This window comes from Arvicanthis niloticus, chromosome 11 (genome assembly GCF_011762505.2).
Source record: "Arvicanthis niloticus isolate mArvNil1 chromosome 11, mArvNil1.pat.X, whole genome shotgun sequence".
NCBI classification, from domain to species: Eukaryota; Metazoa; Chordata; class Mammalia; order Rodentia; family Muridae; genus Arvicanthis; species Arvicanthis niloticus.
The window spans coordinates 53,906,061-53,931,113 of NC_047668.1; the positions used below are offsets into that span (position 1 = coordinate 53,906,061).

General features: G+C 38.7%; 1 protein-coding gene across 5 annotated transcripts in view; it reads left to right on the plus strand.

Moving 5' to 3' along the window:
- Ncoa1 (nuclear receptor coactivator 1) overlaps nucleotides 1-25,053 on the plus strand; it is a 222,214-nt gene that overhangs the window by 133,290 nt on the left and 63,871 nt on the right. For all 5 annotated transcript variants that reach the window (XM_034514457.2, XM_076942159.1, XM_076942157.1 and 2 more), the window contains 4 exons: nucleotides 2,412-2,517; nucleotides 7,822-7,988; nucleotides 11,288-11,385; nucleotides 18,868-19,045. In XM_034514457.2, the coding sequence (XP_034370348.1) occupies nucleotides 2,429-2,517; nucleotides 7,822-7,988; nucleotides 11,288-11,385; nucleotides 18,868-19,045 (532 nt within the window). In that variant the 5' untranslated portion in view covers nucleotides 2,412-2,428. The remainder of the gene's footprint in view (nucleotides 1-2,411; nucleotides 2,518-7,821; nucleotides 7,989-11,287; nucleotides 11,386-18,867; nucleotides 19,046-25,053) is intronic.

Here is a 25,053-nt window from a genome sequence, read left to right on the forward strand (position 1 = left end):
ATGCAGATTGCATATTTTACATAATGTGTTTCTATATAGGTTATATTGTATTATATACTATGTAAAACATCCCAGCACTTAGACAGAGGCAAAAACAGGTCAATCTCTGTGAGTACAAGGCCAATCTGGAGTACATAGTGAAATGGTACATAAAACAATAAAACACAGTGTGTGTGTGTGTGTGTGTGTGTGTGTATAAAACACTTGACTGGAGAGGCATTTGTAGTTGGTCATTCACCAAGTTCTCTAATGCACTGATACTAGGTTACTAGGTGAACTGTGACACTGTCTACTCTGTGGAAAGGAGGAGATGTATGAATAATGAGGACTTAGGGACATGCTTCAGGCATGCTCAGACTTGCCTTTGGTAGGTAATCTGGTGCCTCTTCAGTGGGTCATTTCAGAAAGACAAGATTGGAAACTGGAGACCATGTGGTAAACTATTTCTGTAGTCTACTAAATGATGACCTAAACAAAGGAAAATATGAAGGGGAGGTAGATTTAGGAAATGGAAATAGATCCTGGTGTGTTCTTACCTGTAGGATGTAAGACAAGAGGCTAAAATGGTTCAAAGTGCACGCGCGCGCGCACACACACACACACACACACACAAATACAAATGTATAGGAGATATTAGGTATGTAGACCAAGGACAGGCAGGTAATGGCTAAACTGTAAATTAAATCATTTTTTTTCTGCTCATTGCTTTCTTTGGTCATCCTTCAGTAGGGGTATCCACTTGACTTTTAAGAAAAACAGAGCAGAACAAAACAGTGGTATCTTGGGAATGATATCAAGACAAGAGTGTCCTTTCTGCTGTTTATGTGACAGATTAGAAATGAGAAGAAAAATGAAGGGAACTGAGAAGCAAGAAAAAAGATCTTATATTAATCTAGAATCCTTGAGATATTTGGTTTCAAGCTAGGATAATAATTATATCCGAGACTGAAGAAGGAGATAGTATAAAATCTCTTAAAGGCAAAATGTCTTACAACCTACATATAAGACCACACCAGACATAAAAATCTCTTAAGAATGAATTGGCAGAAAATGGATAGAAATGACAAATGATGAATAAACAAGAAAAAAGAATTAAAAAGTAATTGCAAGATTGCAATCCTGGGGGTGGGGACAGGAACTAGGAAGACTGGGACTTTGAGACCAGCCTGGACTGCATTGATAGTCACAGGCCAGCCAAGATACATAACAACCCTGTCTAAAGAACAGAAAATACTTGGAGTGTTGGGTAGTTTCAAAACTTATACTTGTAATATAGAGAAATTAGAAACATTTCCTCTTGTCCACATGAAGGAATCTCGTGATTAAAATTGTAGGTACTTTTTTATATAATGAGAAGAGGGCAGCGGTCTTTAGCCTTTCTTTAGCCTTGGGATGAGCTCTAGAAAGAGTACATTTTAGAACTAGGAAAGGATTAAGGCTGTGAGAGGCTGCCTTAGACTCCAACAGTTCTTTAAGTGTTCCCAGCTTGAGTGTTGACATTTAAGTGTTGACACACAGTGCTATGTTATTTAGTAACTTAGACTTAAGGAAGAGCTCCAAGTCTTATTTCATGAGTTTCTTCTCCTTTTTTGAGGGTAAATGGAGTAATGATAAGGTAGTGATAGCATTTGGCACTACTGAAATCCAAGGGACTGATGACTCTTAGACCAAGGATAGGGCTCTGAGCTTCTGTGGGGATTCTGCAGAGCAGTAATGGATGCGAACGGATCAGTAACTGGCACATGTGAAGACCTGGCTGACATGCACAGTGGATGACTGTTCTCTGGCATCCATACTAAGATCCTAACATAGACTAAACATTTGATCTCGGTCTCTGCATGATATAAACACAAGGTTAGGAGTATGGAATTCAGAGTGGAAAAGTACAATTCAAAAATCCAAACGGAGCTTATCAATGTAACTTTAATCATATGTATTTTGTTCAGTCTCTATCAGTATAAAATCTCCAGCTTCATGAATAAAGCTTTTCTAAGCCTTTTTACAAAGTAAGGTCTAAATAATAATCTTGAATCTGAATAATAATACTAAAAATTTTCAGAGTCCAGTTTTTTACATTTATACATGCAAGTGATTTTTCTCTTGGCAAAAATATTTCTACTTAATTATTCTAAGAAAATCTTAATCTGATTGTTTATAACCATTTCATAGAAAATTGTTAATTTTATTTCACTGGCTTAGCAAAGTAAGCATAGCAATAAGTAGCTAGTGTCCCTGTGGCTTCATTGGAGGTTGGTGCTTCTATGATGGCAGTGGTCACTTAGTCCCTGTTTACAACTTTTTGTTGTGGTTGTTTTGCTTTTTGATGTTTAGAAAAAGCAAGGGAGCTTCCCCTACCCTTATTTAGTTAGACAGGTCATGAGAGATTTATTTTTCTTACCCTCTCCATTTAGGTGTGAAGTTCATCAACATGAGTGGCCTTGGGGACAGTTCATCCGACCCTGCAAACCCAGACTCACATAAGAGAAAAGGATCGCCATGTGACACACTGGCATCAAGGTAGGAATGTGCTTGTCTCTGGCAGAGCTTTTCTGTCATTTCTCCAATGCTTTGGACTTTATTTCATCTACTCCACATTGAGTGGCCACCTGCCTCCTCCTGCTCTTTCAGCACAGTCTGCCCCACCCCCACCCAGGTCCTTGAATGTGCTTCTCCTTCCTTCCAACTTGTATCCTCTTTATTTCCAGTATTAATCTGTAGCTGTTATTGCAGATGCTGTGGTAAGCCATTACTTCCTTAAAGAGAGGCTTCTCTTCCTCCCACAACTAGTAGCTCCAGTGGCCCCATTTTGGATATCTGTCCTGTACATCTTTATGGCTTTGATTCATAGTTACTGGCTGTCGCTAGAGAATATGCTCACTGCATGAGCTCTTAGCTTCTCTGCTAGGCTATCTGCTGCTCTAAGGTAAGGGACCTATCTGCTCATGCTCACCTCCACTGTATCCCTAGTTCAGGATGCAATATGTGCCTTTTAACTAGTAAGGACAATAAATCCTGCCAAACGAATGAATAAGTCTGTTGAACATCTTTAAATGTTATCTTAGGAACTAAAAAGTTCATTGTTATAATATTTATGTTAAAATGATTATTTGTGGCATTAACTACTTGCTGTGTTTTTAAGATGACTACATTAAGCACACGAAAAGAAATTTCATGCTAAGGGAACCCTAACAAGTGCCAGATGAAGGAGAACCTCACACAGAGCAAAAACGTATTCTCAGCTAACAAGAGGAAAGTCCAGATTTTATTCCATTTGGTTTCTAGGAACTACATCAAGTTTTTTTTTTTTTTTTTTTTTTCAGTTTCTGCACTGCTGACATTTTGAACCAGAAAATTCTTTGCTGTGGAGGCTGCCCTGTGTGTTGTAGGATGCTCCATAGTGTTACTGCTTGTACACTAAAATAAATGCCAGTACTGTCCCTAGTCGTAATGACAGAATGGTCTAATAAACATTTCCAGATGCTCCCCAGGGGCAAGGAAAGCAGAACACCCCAGCTGATGATGACACTGGTCTCAGAGGAGAGCTGCAGCAGCACTGCACAGCATCATTGCAGCTAGTAATGCCTGTTTTTCTCTCAGGGAGGGAGATGAGAGGGTTTAAAAGAATGCTAGGGCTAGAGACTGGAAAAGGAAAGTGACCGGCTGTTCCTCACAGGACAGTCACCTAAGTGCTCCAGCACATGTGTCCAAATGCTAGGATAAAGGTACATGCCAAGATGTGAACCAGATGTGTGTTGTCAAAGTACATTGTTCATTTCTATATATAAATTCATTCTTTCCTAAAGGAAAACTTAAGGATAAATAAAATATTATCTTTTATGTTTAATTCTCATTTGAAAAGAATTTGAATATATAAGAACAAATACTAAAAAGCTATATATAATAACCATATAAAATTTATATGGCAAATATTAACATTTTATTATAATTGCATTTTTCCATTTTTGTGATTTCTTTGTTTTGTTTTAGGGAGGGTTTCATTCTGTAGTCCATTCTAGCCTTGAACTTGGACCAGTCCTCCTACATCAACTTGAGGGGTGCTGGGATTCTAGGCATACACCATCATGCCCATATTGTATTTTTGAATTAATAGTTACTAATGGATATGAATGCTAACAGCTGTGGGCATCAATAACATATCTGCCTATTATGCTGAACAATCCTCTTTCTTGTAATAGCTTATCTATAAATTGTCTTTGTTTTGTTCTCTGTGTGTATGTGCATCTGTACATGATAACATCATTACAAATACCAAAATTTTTATATATTCTTTTTCTCCTCTTTTGATGTTTTGAGATAATTATCTTGATGTTTGCTTGAAAGATATTTGAAAGCACTGACTTCTTCAGGTTTATATGTATGGGCTTCAGTTTTAATAAAGTAATATCTTTGATATGGAAAATCAAAACTTTATTACTTTGAAACGGCTTGTGTATTAATGCTACCTTGCAACCCTTCCTTTGGTCTTATTATTATATGCTGTCTCCCCAAACAGACTGTGAGCTCATTAATCATAAAGAGCATCTGTTAGGCCTCACGAGGTATTGCCAGCCCTGTGGCAGTGCCAAGTCTTACTGTCTACAGAGCCCAAGACAGAGTGACTTCTCAGTTAAATAGTTTCTTGCAGTGAGGTAGCTTCTATATCTTCAATCCCTCATTTGTTCTTTTTTTAAAAAAAAAAAAATGAAGGTTAAGGCACTAGTTTTAAATGGTGACTAACTATGCTTTATCCTTCTTGAACATTTCCAGCTTAACTCAACAAGTGCTTATTAAATGCTAACTGTTCAGCCAACGCCATCTGTGTGCTGTTATAAGGATACAAATGAAGTGAGAGACAGGTTTTCTATCTTTGAGGAGCTTACAGATCTGGTCACACCATTAATTCCTCTTAAATCCTCTTGGGATCCCCATTTTCTTAAAATTAAAACATTGTAATTAAAGTCATACTAGATGGCATTTATTGAGCTAATAGGACATGCCAAGAACTTAGCAATGCATTTTACACATCTTATCTTTTTTAATCCTCACAAACCCTAGGAGGTAATTAATGTCATTATCCCAGTGGTACAGATAAAGAAACTGAAGCAGAGAGGTTAAACTGCTGTTCACTTGTCTGGGGTTTTGATAGCTTGTCAGTGCCTGCAAGTCTCAGCCTGTGCTCTTGAGCAGTAGTCACTCTGCACAGGACAGGCTGAGGTTATGTATTGGTTATGTATTGGTTTTGGACTTCATATTTCTACTCTCACTTCATACAGTTGATAAAGCCACGTTACCTTCTAGAAAATAAGATCTTCCTACCTCTAACTTAGTGCCATTCTTTCTCTGGGTTTAGAGCCATTTTGTGTGTTTCTGTAGAGTCTGATTTTTGTCATAAAGTATTCAATGGTCTGTTTCCTTTTATTTCCTTTCTAGTGGGAGCTACATCTAATTTACTTCAGAGTGCTTAGAAAACTTCACATGATTATCTGTCATATAATTGCTAGTACATTAATTAAGGAAAGATACAGCAGTCCCTCCATATCCATAGGATCAAAAGTATTCTGGAAAAAAAAAACAGCATCTATATCAAACATGTATCAACTTTGTGTAGTGCTATTACCTAAATATAGTATGACAACTACTTTTATAGCATTTGCACTGCATAAGGTATTGTAAGTAATACAGAAATGGCTTGAGCTTGGAGAAGAATTTTCATAGTCTATGCAACTACACCATTTTATGTAAATGGTTTGCAAGTACTCAGATTTTGATGTCCATGGGGATCCTGGACCTGGTACCATATAAGATTGTGAGGCTTACTGTACTCGTGAGAATTTAGCTCAGGATAGTGTTTACTATCAGATCTGCCACATAAAAGGTAATAAGGGGTTTAGCAAATGAAGAAAGTTAATCTAAAGTAGTAAAGGGGCCTTTTCCATTAAGAATAAGGTTTTATGCTTTACATTCCTTCAGTGTTGACTTAGAGCACGTCTGCTGTCTTTTTTCCCTAGGTAGTTATTGGCTGCTTCACTTAAAGATGATTTTCATTTCCCTACTCTTAGACTTAAGTCATTTTATTGACATCTGCTATTCTTTGCTGTGTATAGTTTCTTGTTCCATCTCCTCTCTATGTTGGAACACTTTTCTTTTACTCCATAATGGTTTCATGCATTTCACTATTACCTAAAACTTAATGGCAAAAACATGTTTTGTGGCTGAGTACAGAAGCACACACCTGTTTTCCCAGCACTCTCAAGGTAGATGGGGGTTGATCACCAGTTCAAGAATAGCTAGGACTGTAGAGTGAGACATTCTCAAAATAAAACCAACAAACAAAACATATCTGCGAGACCCACCAGTAAATCTAAATCTAAATTGATTTCCCCTATTGAAATTTAGACCTTTAAGTTTAAACAGCTCCCACTCTATACTGATCTATTAAATGTGTCTGCTGTCTACGAGGTTCCCTAAGGTAAAATTACATGTCCTCAAATACTATCATGTTACAGATCAACCCTTCTGCATATGAAAATATGTTCCTCATTTTATTCCTGCTTTGCTTCAATGCCTCAGAGTGAAGTTTGTCGGGATGCCTTGTGTTCTGTTTAAGTTATTAGATAGAGTTTTACTATGCAAAGTAGAAATAAGTCCTCAGTAATGAAAGGTTTAACAGATAAAGACAGAATGTGCGGTTGTTATAGTTTCAAGTCTGATTGTGTTTGGGGATCTGTACCATTTGTTAATTCTTTGTTTTATAGCAAATGCAGTAAATTAGTTGAGTGGGTTGCTAAAGCTCACAGTGCTATGTAAGTGCCTTTGCTTTTATAGTCTTTAAAATTTTTTTTAAAAAATGACTTTTTAATTGTTGTTTATTGTAAGGTTTTTAGCAACTGATTTTTCTCATTTCTCACCTTTTTTTTCTACCACTTTTATGATTAGTCAAATGATTTTAACAACGCTTGTCATGAATAGTTTTTCCTGTTTTATTTAGATAATGGAAAGTTTCAGAGTAATATTTTATTATTATTGAATGCATTACCTAAAGCAGATTGCTGGTGACTTGGCAAAATAAATTAGGGGTAAAGATTGAAAAGTAAAAACCAACAGTAATCATCCATGTATTCAGGAGACTTCTTTTAAAGTACTGCTGGTTACCCGACCCTCTGTTCTTTTTGTTTTGCATTTGACTTGGTTTTAATGTGGACAAGAACTTACATGTAGGTTTTATTTTCTGTTATATTTAGAAGGAAGCTGTAACCCACTGCTTGCTGCTCTTTCTCCAGCTGATTTTTAGAGTGTACTTTTAAATAGTTTCTTTTTTATGAGGGGCAACGATTGTTCCTATCAGAATAAGAATGAAGGGCTTATCAGATTCCTCATTACAGTTTGTCTGAACTATAATCACACAGTACCACTTAAACCGTAGCAAAATTACTTGAACAGTCCCATTCTATTTCAAATACAGAGTATCCCAAAACATGAGAGGTACATTTGCTTTCTGTCTAGTTTCTTTAATATCTGTAGTGGTTTATTATCCGAAAATAATTGAAGTATATACATTGTTAGCAAACTTATCTGTCATAGCAGTCATCTTTACATATTTTAGCCAGAATTATTTTGTGTACTTGAGTATTTTGTATTTCCAGTGTCTGAGTTTTAAATGTGATTTCAATTTGATTTTTTAAATCTGGTTTTATATTTTAGGTAAAAACAAGATTTCCTTCAAATGTGTGAACATTAATATGTTTGATCAGAAAGGGAAATAATACAGTATAAATACATGCTAACTGAATGTTTTCTTCTATGTGTGTCTATGTATAACAGTACTGAGAAGAGGCGCAGGGAGCAAGAAAATAAGTATTTGGAAGAACTAGCTGAGTTACTGTCTGCTAACATCAGTGACATTGACAGCTTGAGTGTAAAACCAGATAAATGCAAGATCTTGAAGAAGACAGTAGATCAGATACAGCTAATGAAGAGAATGGAGCAAGGTAAAAATAAAATAAAGGCCATGTTCTCAGTTGTTGTGATGTCTATGACATATTGTTCTACCTTTCTGTTATTAAGAGCCCACATTGATTTATGCTTTTAGTTAAAAAAAAAATGTTTTTGTTTAGACAATTTTTATTTTATTGAGTCAAAAATCCTTTCTTGGTATTACAAAGTGGCTTACTAGATTAACTTGAAAACTAGTGAAGTAATTAAGCAAGCTTGGAATGTTTTGGAGCCCATGTCATAGGGCCTCAAGCAGAAACACAAGTTGTGGGTGAGATCTGAGGCCTTGGCATCCAGCTAAAGTATAGTAATTCTTGATGAAAATCTCTCTGGCTTGTCTGAGGAAGCTTGCCTCTGCCTGGCTCACAGTGGGGAAGAAGTACTCTGGGGGCAGGGAGTCCCATTGTATTTTTTGAGATTTATATTTATAGCACCCATACTTGCTGAGACCCCCTCCACCACTAATCCTTTGGGTTACTGTCAGAAACAAAGGTACAGCACTCTGGGGAGCACTGTTGCTCATGGGGTGCTGGAGAGCTTTCAGGTGAGTGCACTGACACACACACATGATGTCTGAGGAGATCTGTGGTGAGTAAAGCAGAAGCCCTGAGACCTTCACAGTGATCACAGCAGTGTGAGACGACTCAAGTGCCATGACTTAAAGATCTTAGAAACTACAGAGTAGTCCAGTAACAGCTTAGTTAGCAAACAGGAGAAACACCAGCATCATTGCTTGCTCTTACTATCCAAAACCAGTGATAGCAGGATTTTCTGAGGAAACCCAGCAGGCCCAGGGAAGAAGCATTTGGGGTGATCCCTCATGAAAACTTAACTCTTACTACATTCTAGTCACCAGGTGGCATTTTTTCTGCATCTCACATGGACAAAGCCACAGGCATCTCAGGAAAGCCAGTGGTTACAAAAAGAAAAGCAGGAAGAGAGGAAGGGCAGGGGAAGCAGAGGCAGCTATGAGGGGCAGCAACAAAACTAACATGTCAGTCCCTCAGACAGAAGAAACATTGCACCCTTGAAAGATGGTCACTTTTGGAAGTCAAAACAGGATGCTTGGGAAAATCTTCACCACGTTACTATGTTTCTCTTCTTTGTCTCTTCATGCTGTCAGCCTCAACCAGCACAGGCACAGTGGTCAGTCAGGCTAGCTCTTCCACCCATCTGATGTTCTCTCCCTAGATCCCCATTGCCTGTGCCCCCTCTCTCACCTTTTCATGTCCTTTCTCAAATGACTTCTCATTGAACGTATCCCCAACTGCTCTTCTTTTAAAAAAATAAGAGTTTGGGTGGAAAATATACGTATCCTTCTATGCCTTTCTTGATTTCTTTTTCCCACAGTGCTTTTTACATCTGCCATATCATTTAATTTTAAATAATCTCTTAGAAAGTAAAATAGTCAGAGAAGTCATAGAAAATAAAAGAAAAGGCTAAGAAATGTATAGGATTCATTCAAGACTGGGTAGAGGATAACAAATGATAAGAGGAATTTTTTAAAAAAACTTAAAAACAACAACAAACATTTCTTGAAAACAGAAGGCTCGGATTCTGGATCTAAAACACTCCAAAGCTGAACTTGCTGGATGGAGCACACCTGTAATCCCAGCAGTTGGGATGCTGAGGCAAGAGAAACACACTGCTACATCAGCCTGTCTTAATGAGACGGGGCAGGGGCAGGGACACACACTCAAACAGGGCCAGCACAGTGAGTATAGCATGCTCACACTCATGCACAATGTAGTGATACATTAAAGCACCAAAGAAAAAAAACCAAAGGAGAGGTCGGTCTCAAGCATAACAGATTGTTTTCAGAACAGGTTCAAAGTAATATTGCCAACAAGACTGTAGACCTGTAACTCTGTGTTCATGATGAAATTATGAATGGAACAGGAATTTTAAGACAAGGTCTCTAAATACTATCTTTTCTAATGTTTTTTAAATGTTATACTCTTTTCAGAAACTGCTGTCAAAGCCTTAGTACTGAATTAAGAAACAAAGACATAGGATCTTAGCGCAGGGAAACTAAAAACTGAACAAAGAAAAATGGGGAAAGGAGACACAGGCATTAATGTTGGCTAGACCCCTAAAAACAAAGCATGAGGTAGGAGGTGGTGGCACACACCTTTAGTCCCAGCACTTGGGAGGCAGAGACAGAAGGATCTCTGTGAGTTTGAGGCCAGCCTACAGGGTGAGTTCCAAGACAGCCAGGGTTACATAGAGAACCCTTGTCTCAAAAGAAAACAAAGCAACAAAACAAAACAACAAACAAACATAACCATAAAAACAGTTGCAATTGAGCCAGCAGAAAGGGGACTCTAGAAGATGCTGCTGGATTGCCAGCACATAGGACTGTCTGATAGATGGTCAGGTGTGGGCTTAGCAATGTGGCTGTTGCTTTGATTTGGGTGTTTGTTTGTTTGTTTGTTTTGTTCTCACTATGTAGCTCTGTCTGGCCTGTAACTATTTAGAAAAGGCGGCTTCAAACTCCCAGAGTTTGAAACCTACCACCATCTCCCCAGTGCTAGGACCAAAAAACATATGTGCCATCATGCCTGGCCAGAAAAATTTTTAAAATCAGGAGGAGTGTTTAAGGATCAGTTAAACAACACAAACTATTTGAAAACTTAAAATTGCATACAAAATATAATATATAAAAATATATAAATAAAATAGATGATATACAAAATATAACATACACCTGGATATACTTATAAAATATATTTGTGACCATTGTTATAGTGATGTGAAATGTTGACTAATAATAATATAATTTCATATCTGAGAGGATATAATACATGAGGCATAGATGCCACAACTTGGACAAAATTCAATGGCTTGAACAGGATAGTCTAGGTAGGAGTCCAGGATTCAGACGCCCCCTATGAATGTGGCTGCCATTCCTAGGCTGTTTCTGTCACAATGTGAATAAACATGGCTGACATGTCTGCATCCCGGCTGTCCAGATGAAGGTTGAGGAAGACAGACAAGTGTGCGTTTTTCCTCTAGAGACAGGATCCTGAAGTGTCCATCATTTCTGTTCCTGTTCCATAGGTCATCCCCTGACATAACTATTCCTGTCTTCAGTTTTCCCTAAAACTTTAAGTGCTTTGTGTTCACATGCAGTAACTTAATCTGTATGAACTTAGTGAGTTTTAAATTTTTTAATAATTTGCTTAAAAAATAAATCTTTCTTATACCAATAATATAAATTTATATGTCTTCATAAACTGGCTCTGATGAAAATGAGCTCTTTGGATGCATAGTTTTTCAACTTTCATTATTGCAGAGAAATCCACAACCGATGATGATGTGCAGAAGTCCGACATCTCGTCGAGCAGTCAAGGAGTGATAGAGAAGGAGTCACTGGGACCTCTTCTGTTGGAGGTAAGTGGTCTCGCTGAACCCAAAATGAAAATCTTTGTCCTTACCAACTAAATGTCATACATCCAATTAATAAATTATGAAACAAAGTAGTTCTTTAAACTTTTAAAAATAGGATTTGATTATAAAGGCTGCTTCATAGTTGTTATTTCAGAATTAATGTGAGTAATAGACATAAATTTGTTTCATATAGGTATTTCAAGGAGTCTCATGCAAACCAAAGCCTACATAATGGAGTAATTAGAATTATCTGGGAAAAGAAAACTGAATTAGGTCATTACCTGATACATAACTAATTTAGCTATCTAGTACAATGTATATATACCATAGAATTTCACCTTTAAATGAAAGATCCTCTCCTGCATTAGACTAAATACTGCCCTAGAATATTTTCTGAATAAAAAAGTTTACATTGATTTTATACACACATACATACACATGTACACACATCCACAAATGAATGAGAATTAAATTACTACCAAGCTTTATAAAGTGAAGAACCTTTAAACTTGAATTATTTTGCAACTACTGTATTATTTTTCCTCTGTCTGTTCTGTCTCATTCCTATTGCCTGGATTTTGAGTGTAAATGCTGTTGACAAACCAATTGATCACCATAAACACCTTCTCTCGTACATGGATGTTTAAAGCACTTATCTATGTGTACATGCACATGCTTTTCTGTCTCACAAACAAATTGCATATTTATTTACAGAGATATGCAAACTAAATTCTTTCCCTGTCCTTTCTGCAGCCAGGGGGTCTTACTAACAAACTTGTACATTTCTTTGTTTTCTAAGTCTTGAATACAGTTTGTTCTGTTTCCATAGCTTGCATATAGTCTCCTCTGGTCAGAGTAGTGTTGCCTTCTTAAAGAGACTTTACTCAAGGAATCTTTATCCCCACTGTGGGATCCTTACTCTGGTTTTAACCTTTGTTAAATTTCTTTCTTGTCTTTGCTTGCTTGGGTACTGTAAAGGTACTGGAAATTATGCGTTTTATTCCAATACCTTTGTCCAGTGACCTTAAGTGGCAATCTCATTTAGATCCAGGGCTCTGCAAGAAGTCTTGCCCAGTATGAGCTCTGCTGTGAGACCGAGGTGGTTCTCCTTAAAGGGTGACATCCTGGGCAGATGGCAAAGCTCTCAGATTGATTGTTGTGCTTAATGGACAAGCATTTGTTATCATCTCTGTATGCAGCACATCGTAAGGCCAGCTGTCGGGAAGATTCCTCCCCAGGCACACATGTGAGTGAGACTCGTAGAGATAGAATAATGATGGCAAATTGTCTTCATCAGACAGAGTTTAGGAAATAGGGATGTTTTAGTATTCATATTCATAACACTAGCCCCCAAAACAGTCCCTGAATTATGATCATTTTTAATTTATTTTTTCACTTTGCATCCCAATATTATCCCCCTCTCCTCTCAGTCCCCCCTTCACAGCTCCTTCACCCCCCCTCATAGCACTCCCCCATTCTCCCACCTTCACCTTCCGCTCCAGCACATCAAGTCACTACAGGACTAGGTACATCCTCTCACTGAGGCCAGATGAGGCAGACCAGTTAGTGGAATGGGATCCATAAGAAGGCAACAGATTCAGGATAGCTCCTGCTCCAGTTGTTGGGGGACCCACATGAAGACTAAGCTACACATCTTCTACACATATGTGGGGGCCTAAATCCATCCCATGCTTGCTCTTTGGTTGGTAGTTCAGTCTCTGAGAACCCCCAAGGGTCCAGGTTAGTTGACTCTGTTGGAGTTCCTATCCTCTTTGGGTCCCTCAGTCCTAACCCCTAACTCTTCCACAAGACTCCCATAGCTCCATCTAATGTTTGGCTGTGGGTCTCTGTATCTCTTTCCATTGGCTTCTGGGTAGAGTCTTTCAGAGGACAATTATGCTAGACTCCTGTCTGCAAGCATAACAGTATCATTACTAGTGTCAGGGATTGTGCTTGTCCATGGTTTGGGTCTCAATTTGGGCCAGTCATTGGTTGGCCATTCTCTCCCTCTCTGCTCTATCTCTGTTCTTGCACATCTTGTAGGCAAGACACATTTTGGGTTGAAGGTTTTGTGGGTGGGTTGCTGTCCTTATCCTTCTACTGGGAGTCCTGCCTGGCTACAGTAAGTGGCCACATCAGGATCCATATCCTCTACTGCTAGGAGTTTCTGCCAGAGTCATCCCCATAGACACTCTGGGATCTCCCCATTCCAAATCTCTGGCACTTCCTAGAGCTGGCTCCCTACCTGCCATTACCAATTTCTGTTCTCCCTCCTCTGTTCTCCCTACATGTAATCCTTCCCCCCACCCTGCTCCCCTCTCCATGCTCTCTCCCACTCAGGCCCTTCCCTCCATCCTCCATCGACCTCTGATACCTATTTTATGTCCCCTTCTGAAAAAGATTTAACCATCCTCCCTTGGGAACTCCTTTTTATTTGGCTTCCTTGGGTCTGTGGATTATAGCATGGGTATCGTGTACTTTATGGCTAATATCCACTTATATTACTTATCAGTGAGTATATACCATGCATGTCTTTTTTGGGTCTGGGTTACCTCATCAGGATGATATTTTATAGTTCCGTTCATTTGCCTTCAAAATCCATGATGCCCTTGTTTTAATAGCTGAGTAGTATTCCATTGTATAAATGTACCACATTTTCTGTATCCATTCTTCAGTCAAGGGACATCTAGGTTATATCATTTTTAAAGATTGGGATTGTAGCAATCAACTATTATTGACTTTTTTATGTTGTAAAATTTATGTAAGCATGTGTCTGGTTTATAATAAAAAACAAAAATTAGGAACATCGAATGGTATACAACACTGATTCAATTATTATCCAAGGATATCCAAAAAGATTTTTAAAGCTACTTTTCCTTTAAATGTGAATTTTTAATTTTTATTTTTATATAAACTGCAAGGTAAATAAATATATACTGACCACTCACTATGATATTTATAACTTAGTTGAAAGCGCCTTATGAAAGTGCCTTTGTGTGTCCATCAACCTCAAAATAGTTTACAGAATTTTTGTTCAGTTTGTTCAGCTTGAGGTGCAAATATCATCACATCCCTGTCTCTTTTGCATTTTTAGATTAAGAGAGAAGCAGTGAGAGCAATCAATGTAAATACAACTATCTTCCTCTTTTTTCTTAAGAAAATCTTACTGGAGTCACAGTAGCTGAGTGGTTAAGGTGTTGGACTTGAAAACGTTACAATAATTACTAAAAATGGGATTATGCTGTTTTAAAAAATCTTGACTATATGCTTTATGATAGAGTTACCTAAAAATGTGGCTTTAAGTTAAATGTAATATTTGAAGCAATCATTTCATCCCTTCATCCACTGATGGACACTCAGGCTGATTGTGCATCCTGGCTGTGTTGAGTAATGCTGTGATGGTTCCTCTTCAAGGAACGGATTTCAGTTTCTGTGACTATATATACTCAGGTGTAGAGTCACCTAAATGGCTAGGTTATCTGGTATTTCTGGGTTTTGTTTTTTATTTTTGAGGATCTTCTATGCTATGCTCCATACTGACTCTACAAGCTTATATTCTTACCAGCAAGCACAAAGATTCCCTTTTCTCTGAATCCTCATCTGTAGTTTACTTTTTGTCTTTACAATACTAGCCATTCTGAAGGTATGTCATCTTAATTTACATTTCAACTTAAGTGTCTACTAATGGAAATGTCAATTAAAAATACAATATATATTCACAATAGAATACTATTCTGCCTTTTAAAAACACAAGGAATGTTACTTATGACAATATAGCTCATCTATATTGTATAGTATAGCATTCTATACTTCTATTCTATATATCTTACAATACTATAGGAAATGGTATGCACCAATTAACAGAAAGATAAGTGCTTCCTGGGTCACTTTTCATGTTCAGTATAAACTGGCCACTTACAGAGGCAGACAAAGGGCAGTTTCTAGGGGCTGGGAAGGAGAGGGGTCCAAGATGAAAAATGTTGTCCAAGGGATTAAATTTTTTTAGTCACAGAGCTCAGCATTGATGATGCCTGCCTATAGTCTCAGTACTTGGAGGCTGAGAAAGAAAGATTAGTAGTTCAAGACTATATAACAAGTTTGAGGCTGGTCGCTTTCTCATTGTGGACAGTTGTGGCTTTCTTTAGTAATTTCCACCTTCTGCACAAAGAAGCTTCTTTGACTGGGGGCAGGCACTACACCTATTTGTGGATATCCATATATAATTATTTAGATGGCAGTTAGGAGTTAATGCTGGTTTAGGTTCTCCTCCATGAGCCAGAGCCTCACTAGCCATCGGTGGTTGACTAGGTGTACAGTACCAGACATGAGATGACCAATCAAGTCCAATTAGACAGCTGTTGGTTACCACCAAATATAAGCTCCACTATTGTACCTTTCAGCATCTTGATGATGCTGATTGTTGTGGCGGTTCACAGACGTGACAGCTGTGCAGGGCTCCTGACTGCTTCCCTCACTCGGCAGCTCACCTAGCACCTTTGGGAGGAGGCTTCAGTACAGATCCAGCTCCAGTCCTCTGAGTCCTGTATCTGAAATGGAGTATCTTGTATCAACAATAGGGACTTTATCTTCAACTTCTAGGAGGCAACAACAATGGCCTATATGTTTTGAGAATCTCTTAGATTCCCCTAACCCAAAACTCATAAGGAGTTTTCTCATTCTCATGCCTCATACCAGGAGTTCTGTTAGATGATCCTTTGGAGGAGGCATTATCATCCCAAGTGCACTAACTTCATTTAACCTGTATACACACACACATACACACACACACACACAGAGAGAGAGAGAGAGAGAGAGAGAGAGAGAGAGAGAGAGAGAGAGAGAGAGAGATTTGTATTATTCACTTATCAGTTGAACGACATTTAAGGTGTTTTCATTTTTTTTAACTATTTTATTTATTTACATTCTAGCCGATGCCCCCCTCCTGGTCCCCTCTCCCATAGTTCCTCATCCCATTCCTCCCCCCACGAAAATGTGGCCCCCTCACCAGGCCTCACCCTGACCTGGGGCCTCAAGTCTCTTGAGGATTAGGCACATCTTCTCTCACTGAGGCCAGGCAGCCCTCTACTATATATGTGCTATGTGCTGGGGGGGTGGGAGAACCAGTCTGTGTGTGCTCCTGGTTGGTGGCTCAGTCTCTGGGAGCTCCCTGGGGTGCAGGTTAGTTGAGACTGCTAGTCTTCCTATGCAGTTGCCCTCCCCTTCAGCTTCTTCAGTCCTTCCCCTAATTCAATTATAAGGGGTCCTTGACTTCAGTCCACTGGTTGGCTGTAAGTATCTGCTTCTGTCTCAGTCAGCTGATGGTAGGGCCTCTCAGAAAACAGCCATGCTAGGCTCCTGTCTATAAGCACACAAAAACCTCAGTAATAGTGTCAGTCCTTGGTCCCTCCCTTCCCCCAGATGGATCCCAAGTTGGGCCAGTTACAGGACTACCTTTCCTTCAGTCTCTTCTCTATTTTTGTCCCTGCAGTTCTTTTAAACAGGAGCAATTCTGGGTCAGAATTTTTGACTGTGGGTTGGTAACATTGTCTCTCCACTTTGGGCCCTGTTTTTCTACTGGAGATGGTCTGTTCCCTCTACCCATTATTGGGCATTTTGGCTAAGTCCTAAGAGTCTCTCACCTCCCAGGTCTCTGGTATTTTCTAAAGGCCCCCCCCCCCACCTTCCACCCCCTGAGGCTGCATATTTTCATTCATTCTCCTGGCCCACTGGGCTTCACTGCTGCCCTCTCCACCCAATCCTGTTCCCCTTTTCCCATCCCACCCTCCTTTGTGTTTTGGAACTATTGTGAATATAGCAGCAGTGCACAGGCTGAGCAAGAATCTATGGAATAGGATGCTGAGTCCTTTGGGAAGACACCAAAGAGGGGTAGAGCTGAGTCATATGGTGGATTTGTTTTTAGTTTATGGAGAATTTCTCACCCCAATTTCCATAGTGGCTGCAGCACTTTGCAGTCCCAGTTGGAGTGAATGATGGGTCCCTTCCCGCTTCTCCTCACAACATGGCTGCCTCAGCCATTCTCACTGGGGTAAGGCAGAACCTCAAAGCTGTTTTAATTTCATTTCTCTGTTAGATAATAATGTGTCTAATAAAATATGGATGGTGACATTTTTGAAATATTTCTTAACCAATTTTATTTCTTTTGAGATCTGTTTGTATCAATAGCCCATTTTTAAATTATGTTGTTTCAGTTGTGTATTCTGTAACAAACTAACTACATCATTTTTCAAATAGCTAGGAAGATTCCAAATAAGTACTGTGACATTGACAGCTTCAGTATTCCAAATAAGTACTATGACATTGACAGCTTCAGTATTCCAAATAAGTACTGTGACATTGACAGCTTCAGTATTCCAAATGTTCCCTAAAAAATTTGGAACTGTCTGGACTTCCTGAAGGACCATCATGTAATATGTTTACTAGGTTTGATTTCTTCCATATGCTTTAGATTGCAATCTAAAGATTCTATCAGTTTCTGTGCCACTGGAAATGTTTTGTGCCCCTAGGGGTACATATATCTCCTCTTGAAGAAGCCTGGCTCCATCTCTGCACATAGGAAGCCCCTAGAACCTGGATCTTGTCCATTCCACTAATGTGTTTGCTATGCACAGGCCTCATTGTACTTTGTACTACTCAGCTCCACACTGCTTATGCCTTACTGTGTGTCATGTGCTTCTCTCTTCCTGCAATAACTTCTCTAAGCACGCTCCCTTCTCCTCTTCTCCTCTTCCCCTCTGTATAAGTTGGGTTGGACTTGGTAAGGTACTTCTCATCACCATCACCACTCCAAAATAGGGCATTCTGCTCTGTGCTCATGGTGTTCCATGTATGTGTAACACTTGATTGATCACTAGTGCTTTATTATGCATGTCCACTCTTGAACAAACTTTTCAAAGGCAAAGGCCAGGTATTAACCTACATAATGTAGAGATTTTCAAGACTGAATGAGTCACTCACTTCGCATTTACTACAATAAAAATTCTTTCTGGAATGGGCAGACTGTTTGGTGGTTAAGAGCACATACTGCTTTTGCAGAAGACCCAGGTTTTGACTCTTAGCTCCTACATCAAACAGTACAACCACTTGTAACAGTTACAGGACATCTAACATCTCTGTCCTACAAGGGCATCTGCACTCATGTATGAGCACTCACATGTGTGCACCCGTACACACACACACACACACTTAAAAATAATAAAAATAAATATTTAAATAAAATTATTTCTGAGAAAGATGGTTGACTATTTTTCATTCATACCTACTGGAAACTTTAGTATATAGCCCATTTGAAAATCATGACTTCCCCTCACAGAAAGCCAGTCTGCATATTAACTTGACACATATTTATTTCTAATATTTTTTAAAAAGAGAAACATGTTTTTCTTTTATCTTTTAACCTCCCAATGTTTTAATCCGTACCTTCATGTCTTAATCCTTTTTTTTCTTTTTTTCTTTTTGGCTTTTTAGGCTTTGGATGGATTTTTCTTTGTTGTGAACTGTGAAGGAAGAATTGTATTTGTGTCAGAAAATGTGACCAGCTACTTGGGTTACAATCAGGAAGAATTAATGAATACCAGCGTCTACAGCATACTGCACGTGGGAGATCATGCAGAATTTGTCAAGAATCTGCTACCAAAATCACTAGGTAGAAAGAGTTAACTTTTAAGTTCTAACACTTAGTATTATTGCATATACAAGTTAATAGTATAAAATAATATACTTAAAATAGTTTTAATATGGTTACAGCTTCAACTATATCAATAGTTCATAAGAAACTTTGTTGTCACGACATAGTACAGGTGACACACAGTTAAGTCACCCTACTACAAGAAGCCTCTGCTTCTGATTCCATTTGCTTCCAGTTTGGATAATATGCAGAGAAGGAGCACCCTTCTCACTGCCCTGATCATAGAAAAAAAGAAGAGAAGGGAGGAAGAAACGGGTCAGAAGGGGCATGCTGCTGCATTTTATACCTCCAAAAAGTAACTGTTTGGAATGTAAGTTCTTTCAACTCCATAGTCCAACTATGATTGATAGCCTGCCCACTGGGAAGAAGCCCAGCTGAGAGGATTAATGGCATTGATCTCCAGCTGCTGTTCCTTCCACTAAACTGTGTGCTTAAAGCAAGGCTGGGGCCTTAGAAGTCAGCATACTTCTGCTGATTCTCTAGGGACCTGAATGGACTAACAGCTGCCCTTTGTTTGCTCCTTGAATTTTGAGACTCTTGCTAAAAAGGTTTTCAGGATTCAAGGTCCAATTACTCCTACTGATTGAATTCCTAGTCTCTAAAGTAGATAGGTTTCAAGTAGTCGGGTGTACATATATTTAGAGGAAAATGGAAAGCCTTTTAGATTTAATTTCAGATTCCATCCATTTCAAAATTTTTTGTTCCTGTTTTTTCCATCATGTCTTTGTTCAACTAGCTCTTAAGTAAGACCAACTTATAGCAGAGATGACCTGATCAACCCTGAGTTTTTCTCAGAGACACTGCATGGGAACGTCTCTGAGTAGCACTTAGGAGGGTCCTCAGCGCCACTGATGTGGGGCCTGAGGCAGGAGCACAGGGAGTGAAAGGAAGGCTCCCTTCATGTGGCCCCGTGCTTCTTCCTCTGCTCCTGTGCTCCAGGAGTTTTTGTTCTGCCACTCTGCAGATCTGGCCTGTGGATTTAATTGAGCTATTTCATTTTACTGTTACTTTAAAAAGTTTAATATTCCCATCTGTATTAACAAAGTATCTGTTGAGTTTAAGAGCTTTCCTGGTTAAGAAGATAGCTGAGGTCACAGAGAATAAAGCTGAGCTCTCCTCAACCCCTGAAGAAGGGGCTTATTGTGCAAAAGCCACACATTGCTCATCACAGCATGGTTACTGTAGATGTGTTCCTATTCCATTTGCCTACATCACTACCAGGAGGGAAATCAGACCAGAGTGTCATCTAATATGTGATGCCATGGTGATACCACTGCTGGCCACCCGTAGGTCCTTGACTGGCCTTTTTCAGCTATCCTCTACCAAAAGTAGGGGAGGTGTGATAGTCCTGCTGCCATAGCATTGTTTCCTCATTCCCCAAGGAAGGAAAGACCAGAAACATTGAAACAATGCAGCCTAGCTGTCTCCACTACCAACTGTAGTAGAGCAGACCTACAGCACAGGGCTGACTGTCTCCACTACAACTACAGTAGAGCACAGGGCATGCTCAGTAGTCACACAGTGCATCATCTAGTTTTTCAGGGGCATTTGGTCACTTATTAGAAACCATTGAGAAGATTAAGTCCAATTGTAATAACTTAGAAAAGATACTTTTCTAAGAAATGTTGAAGAGAAAACATACTACAGCACCTATATTTAAATCTCCATTATCAAAACTACCAAATCATTAAAAACTCAGAAAGGGATACTGGGTAAAATCATTGTGTATATATGCCAGCCTCCAGAAAAAGTAAGTTTCAGCCTATGAAGAAATTAGAAAAATTAAGATCATTATTTACAAATTTGCATATTTACATATATATATATACCTTCTAGTTACATAAATCACTGACATGATTTAAAAGATTATATTCTTGTTCTCACATCAAGAAATTTTGAACAGTTAAAAAAACTTGTTTCAAAATTGCGTTTCAGTTTTTGGGGGGTAGAAGATTTTATTGTCTAAAATTATTTTTAAACAAAATATTTTACTTATAAGGGGTAAAATAACATTTGAACATTGAAAATCTAATATAGTGAGAATCTTTGTCCAAGAAGGTGATTGTGAAGCTGGCTCAGTAGGTATAGTGCTTGCCACAGGAGACTTGAGTCGAGTACTCTATAGTCTGTATAAAGCAGAGCATGTCTGTTACCCCAGTGCTAGAGAGACAGAGGAAGGAAGACTCCCAGACTTGTTGGTTAGCCGGTCTAGCCAAGTGGGGGAGATCCAGGTTTAATAAGAGAAAAAGAGAAGCTGGAGTACTATTGAGGAAAGCACCCATTATGAACCTCTGGTTTCCACATGCACACACATGCATATACCTACACAGGCATGTGCATATGCCACACACATACACTAAGGCCTATGTTGTGAAAGTTTAAGATTTATTTATGAAATTCTAATAAGCTGTAGCTTAAGGTTTGGGGAAATAATGGATATAAGTTCTCACAATTTGGCACTTATTTCTCTAGTGATGCAAACACTGTGGAAGTTAAGAGTACTGACATTTTGATATAAAACAGACATAAGAAATCCATCCTTCCTTTACCACCTACTAGCAGTGTGACCTTGGAACATATTTAATCCATTGTTAGGCCTTACCGTTCATGAGAAGTTTGGAGGACATTCAAATGCTACTTAACCTATCACCTGGATGAGTTTCCTTCAAATTCACTTAATATTACTATTGTTGATTTTATTTAAATGTTTTGGAATTTTTAATTTCATGAGAGATGGAGCTATAATTTTGTATCATTCACAACTACTTGATATTGTAGATGTTTTAGCTTAGAAATTAATGTCATAGAAGAACAATATCCATTCATAATGTGTTCCTTTGCCTGCTCTCCACAAAGTTAAGGTGAATAATTTTACAGACCATGTCAATAAGAAAGTTCAGTTCTCTTTAGTTCTTTTTAAAATTAAAGAGTAGCTGTTGCTTCCTTTAAAAGGGCTTGGAGCTGAGTGTGCAGCTCATTGGTAGAGCACTTGCCTTGAATGTACTTAGCAAGCAATTAGTTCCTGAGTTTAATTCCCAAATACTGAAATAGCAAAAAGGAGTTTTGTTTTTGCAATATTTTGATTGGATTTTCATTACTAAGTTTTTAAAATACTAGCAGTTGCATTTATTCCTTTAAAGAGAATTGTGGTAAAAGGAAAGAGCAAGTAGTACAGAGTAGAGCCCTCCCGGTACATGCAAACCAAACCAGCCTGAGCTTCATCAGTGCTGTACATTGCTAGTCTCTACCCTGTCCCTGCCCAACAGAGAACACAGAGCCTGGGTTGCCTTTTCTTGACAATGCAGTCATTGTAAGTAAAGACCTAGTATATAAAAGATTTGGGTTCAAAAAAAGCCTTGACTCTGTTACTTTAGATAAGCCAAAAGAAATCTAATGACTATTGTGCTATAGAGGGGATCTAAAAGTATCATCTGAAACAGCTACCTGTATATATGGAAGAGTCAATAGGTTTGGAGGTAATCATACTATAATTTATTTGTATAAGAAGTTATAAGGTTAAAATGTAGTGTGTTGCCAGAATAACTTTAGTGGCTTTAGTTATAAGTTTTCAGTGTTTTTACTCACATGATACAGATGCACCACTTAGGGCTGAGCACTCCAGTCTCTTATTTCTGTGCATTGACTGCTTGTGGGTCTGCCTTAATTGCCATCTACTGCAAGCTGGCCAACAGGAGTGAAGCTTCCAGTTGATACCAACTCGATTAAAAACCAAAGGATTACTATAGCAAAAGCTTTCTCTGATGAGGACTGAGGGATGCACTAATCTCTGGGTGTCTTTAGGAGTCAATTTAATATCACGTCCATGTAGCTGAGTAGGTTCTTCTTTAGGGCCTATGGCCTAACTAGCCATAGATTCTTGGCCTCATTAACAGTGCATGGAACTAGTTCTCTCATGTGGAATGGGCCTTAGTTCAATCAGAAAGTGCTTGGTTATTCCCATAATATTTTTGCCACCAATAGACATATCTTGCCAGGCTGGCTCATATTGTATCTACAGGCATCTTAGCTGAGAAAGACTGATGATTACTGTTCTTCCCTGGTAGCATACATAGTACCATCCAGCACAATGCAAGCTGGCCAACAGGAGAGAATCTTCCAGTTGATACCAACTTGATTAAAAACCAAAGGATTACTATAGCAAAACAGGGAAGCACAGTTGCACACTTGAACTCACAATACTGTGGCTGCATACATAAGACTTGCACAAGCCCAAGCCAGATAAATTCCCATTTTGGAGAGAGGAGATGATCATAAAGTCTCATGGATAGCTGAGGAGCTATTGGAAGTTGGTGGCTGCTGGGAAAGAGAGAGTCAGATTTCTTATTTATTTATTTATTTATTTATTTTTGATTTTTCGAGACAGGGTTTCTCTGTGTAGTCCTGGCTGTCCTGGACTCACTCTGTAGACCAGGCTGGCCTCGAACTCAGAAATCCGCCTGCCTCTGCCTCCCAAGTGCTGGGATTAAAGGTGTACGCCACCACTGCCCAGCGAGAGTCAGATTTCTTGAGAGATGTGGTTCTTAAAGAGGATACCTGTGTTTCAATAGATGGCCCTACACACAATGCACATGCTGACAGTGCTAAATGGACTCCCTGGAGCTTTATGAAGCAAACAAACAAAAGGGGCTAGAGAGATGGCTCAGCAGTTAAAAAGCACTGTTTGCTCTTCTGGAGACCTAGGTTCAATTCCCAGCACCCATGTAGCAGTTCACAATTGTCTGTCACTCAAGTTCCAGTGGATCCAATACCCTCTTCAGACTTCTATGGGTATTGCATGCAGGTGCATAGAATACATATAAGCAAAACACCCATATACATAAAATAATAGAACTACAAATATACTTGTAATAATATAATATATAGGAACAAGAGCTGAAATTGGGAGGAAACAGTAGTAGGGAGTATAGTGGGAATAGGGGTGGGCCAGATCAAAATACAGTATATGCACAGACGAAATTCTCAAACAATACAATTCTTTCTTAAACTTTAGACACAACAGGATATGAAATTAAACTTGAAGGAAGTCACTTCACTCCACTGCAGCCATTCTCCTCCTGGCTCTATGCTGTCCTGATTCTAGCCACTCCACTGCCTGCTTTTCTTTTTTCTATCCTATTTCTCAGTATCTGAACTGAATTAAGCAGATATTTAACTAGATTTCCTCTGGCAACATTAAGCAAGTAACTTTTCTTTGCAAGTGTGTTCAACAAGCTGAGATCATCCCTGATAGTTGAATAAATCTGGGTAAATACCATGAAAACCAGCTGGCAAACAAAATCTTAAAAATTATTTTTATTATAGCTCTTTCTTTAGTTGAATAAGAAAGCCCTAAAAATGAATAAGTAGGTTAATCTTCACATTAATTTTACTGTCTACTTCATTCTACTATTTGGCCTATATGTGTTTCAAAAGTAGAAAGAAAAAGGTCCTGGCCATAAATCCTATATAAATAAATTAGACATATTATAAAGTGTCAGCTGTGATAACTGAGGCCCTGAAATGATTGCTGGAATAAAGTTTCTGGTTCATATTCTAATTAGAGCATCAAGGACTTTTGGTGTTTTGCTGTAGACCATAGAGTACAACCCTTTAGTGTTCAGACAGTGGATCCCTTAATTTTAAAGATGAAGCAAGTGGAAACCAAATATTAAGTGACCCAAAGCTAACAACTTGTGAAAAGCAGAACTTACCTCAATAGAAGTTAGTTTGCATACCCTCCTCTTGTACTTAGAGAGTGATGGGATAGGTAGATGGAGAGTAGACTGATGGGTGGGGACTTTAAACCCTCTGCTCACTGGGATCTGGACAGGACAGTGTGCCTAGGAAACTGACTCACAACACAGTGATTCTTATTTGAAATACATGTCATCTTTTCTAAAACTAAATTTAACTTTCTTATGGTAAGGGGACAATGTTTGCTTGCAATCTTTTAATATTACTTACCG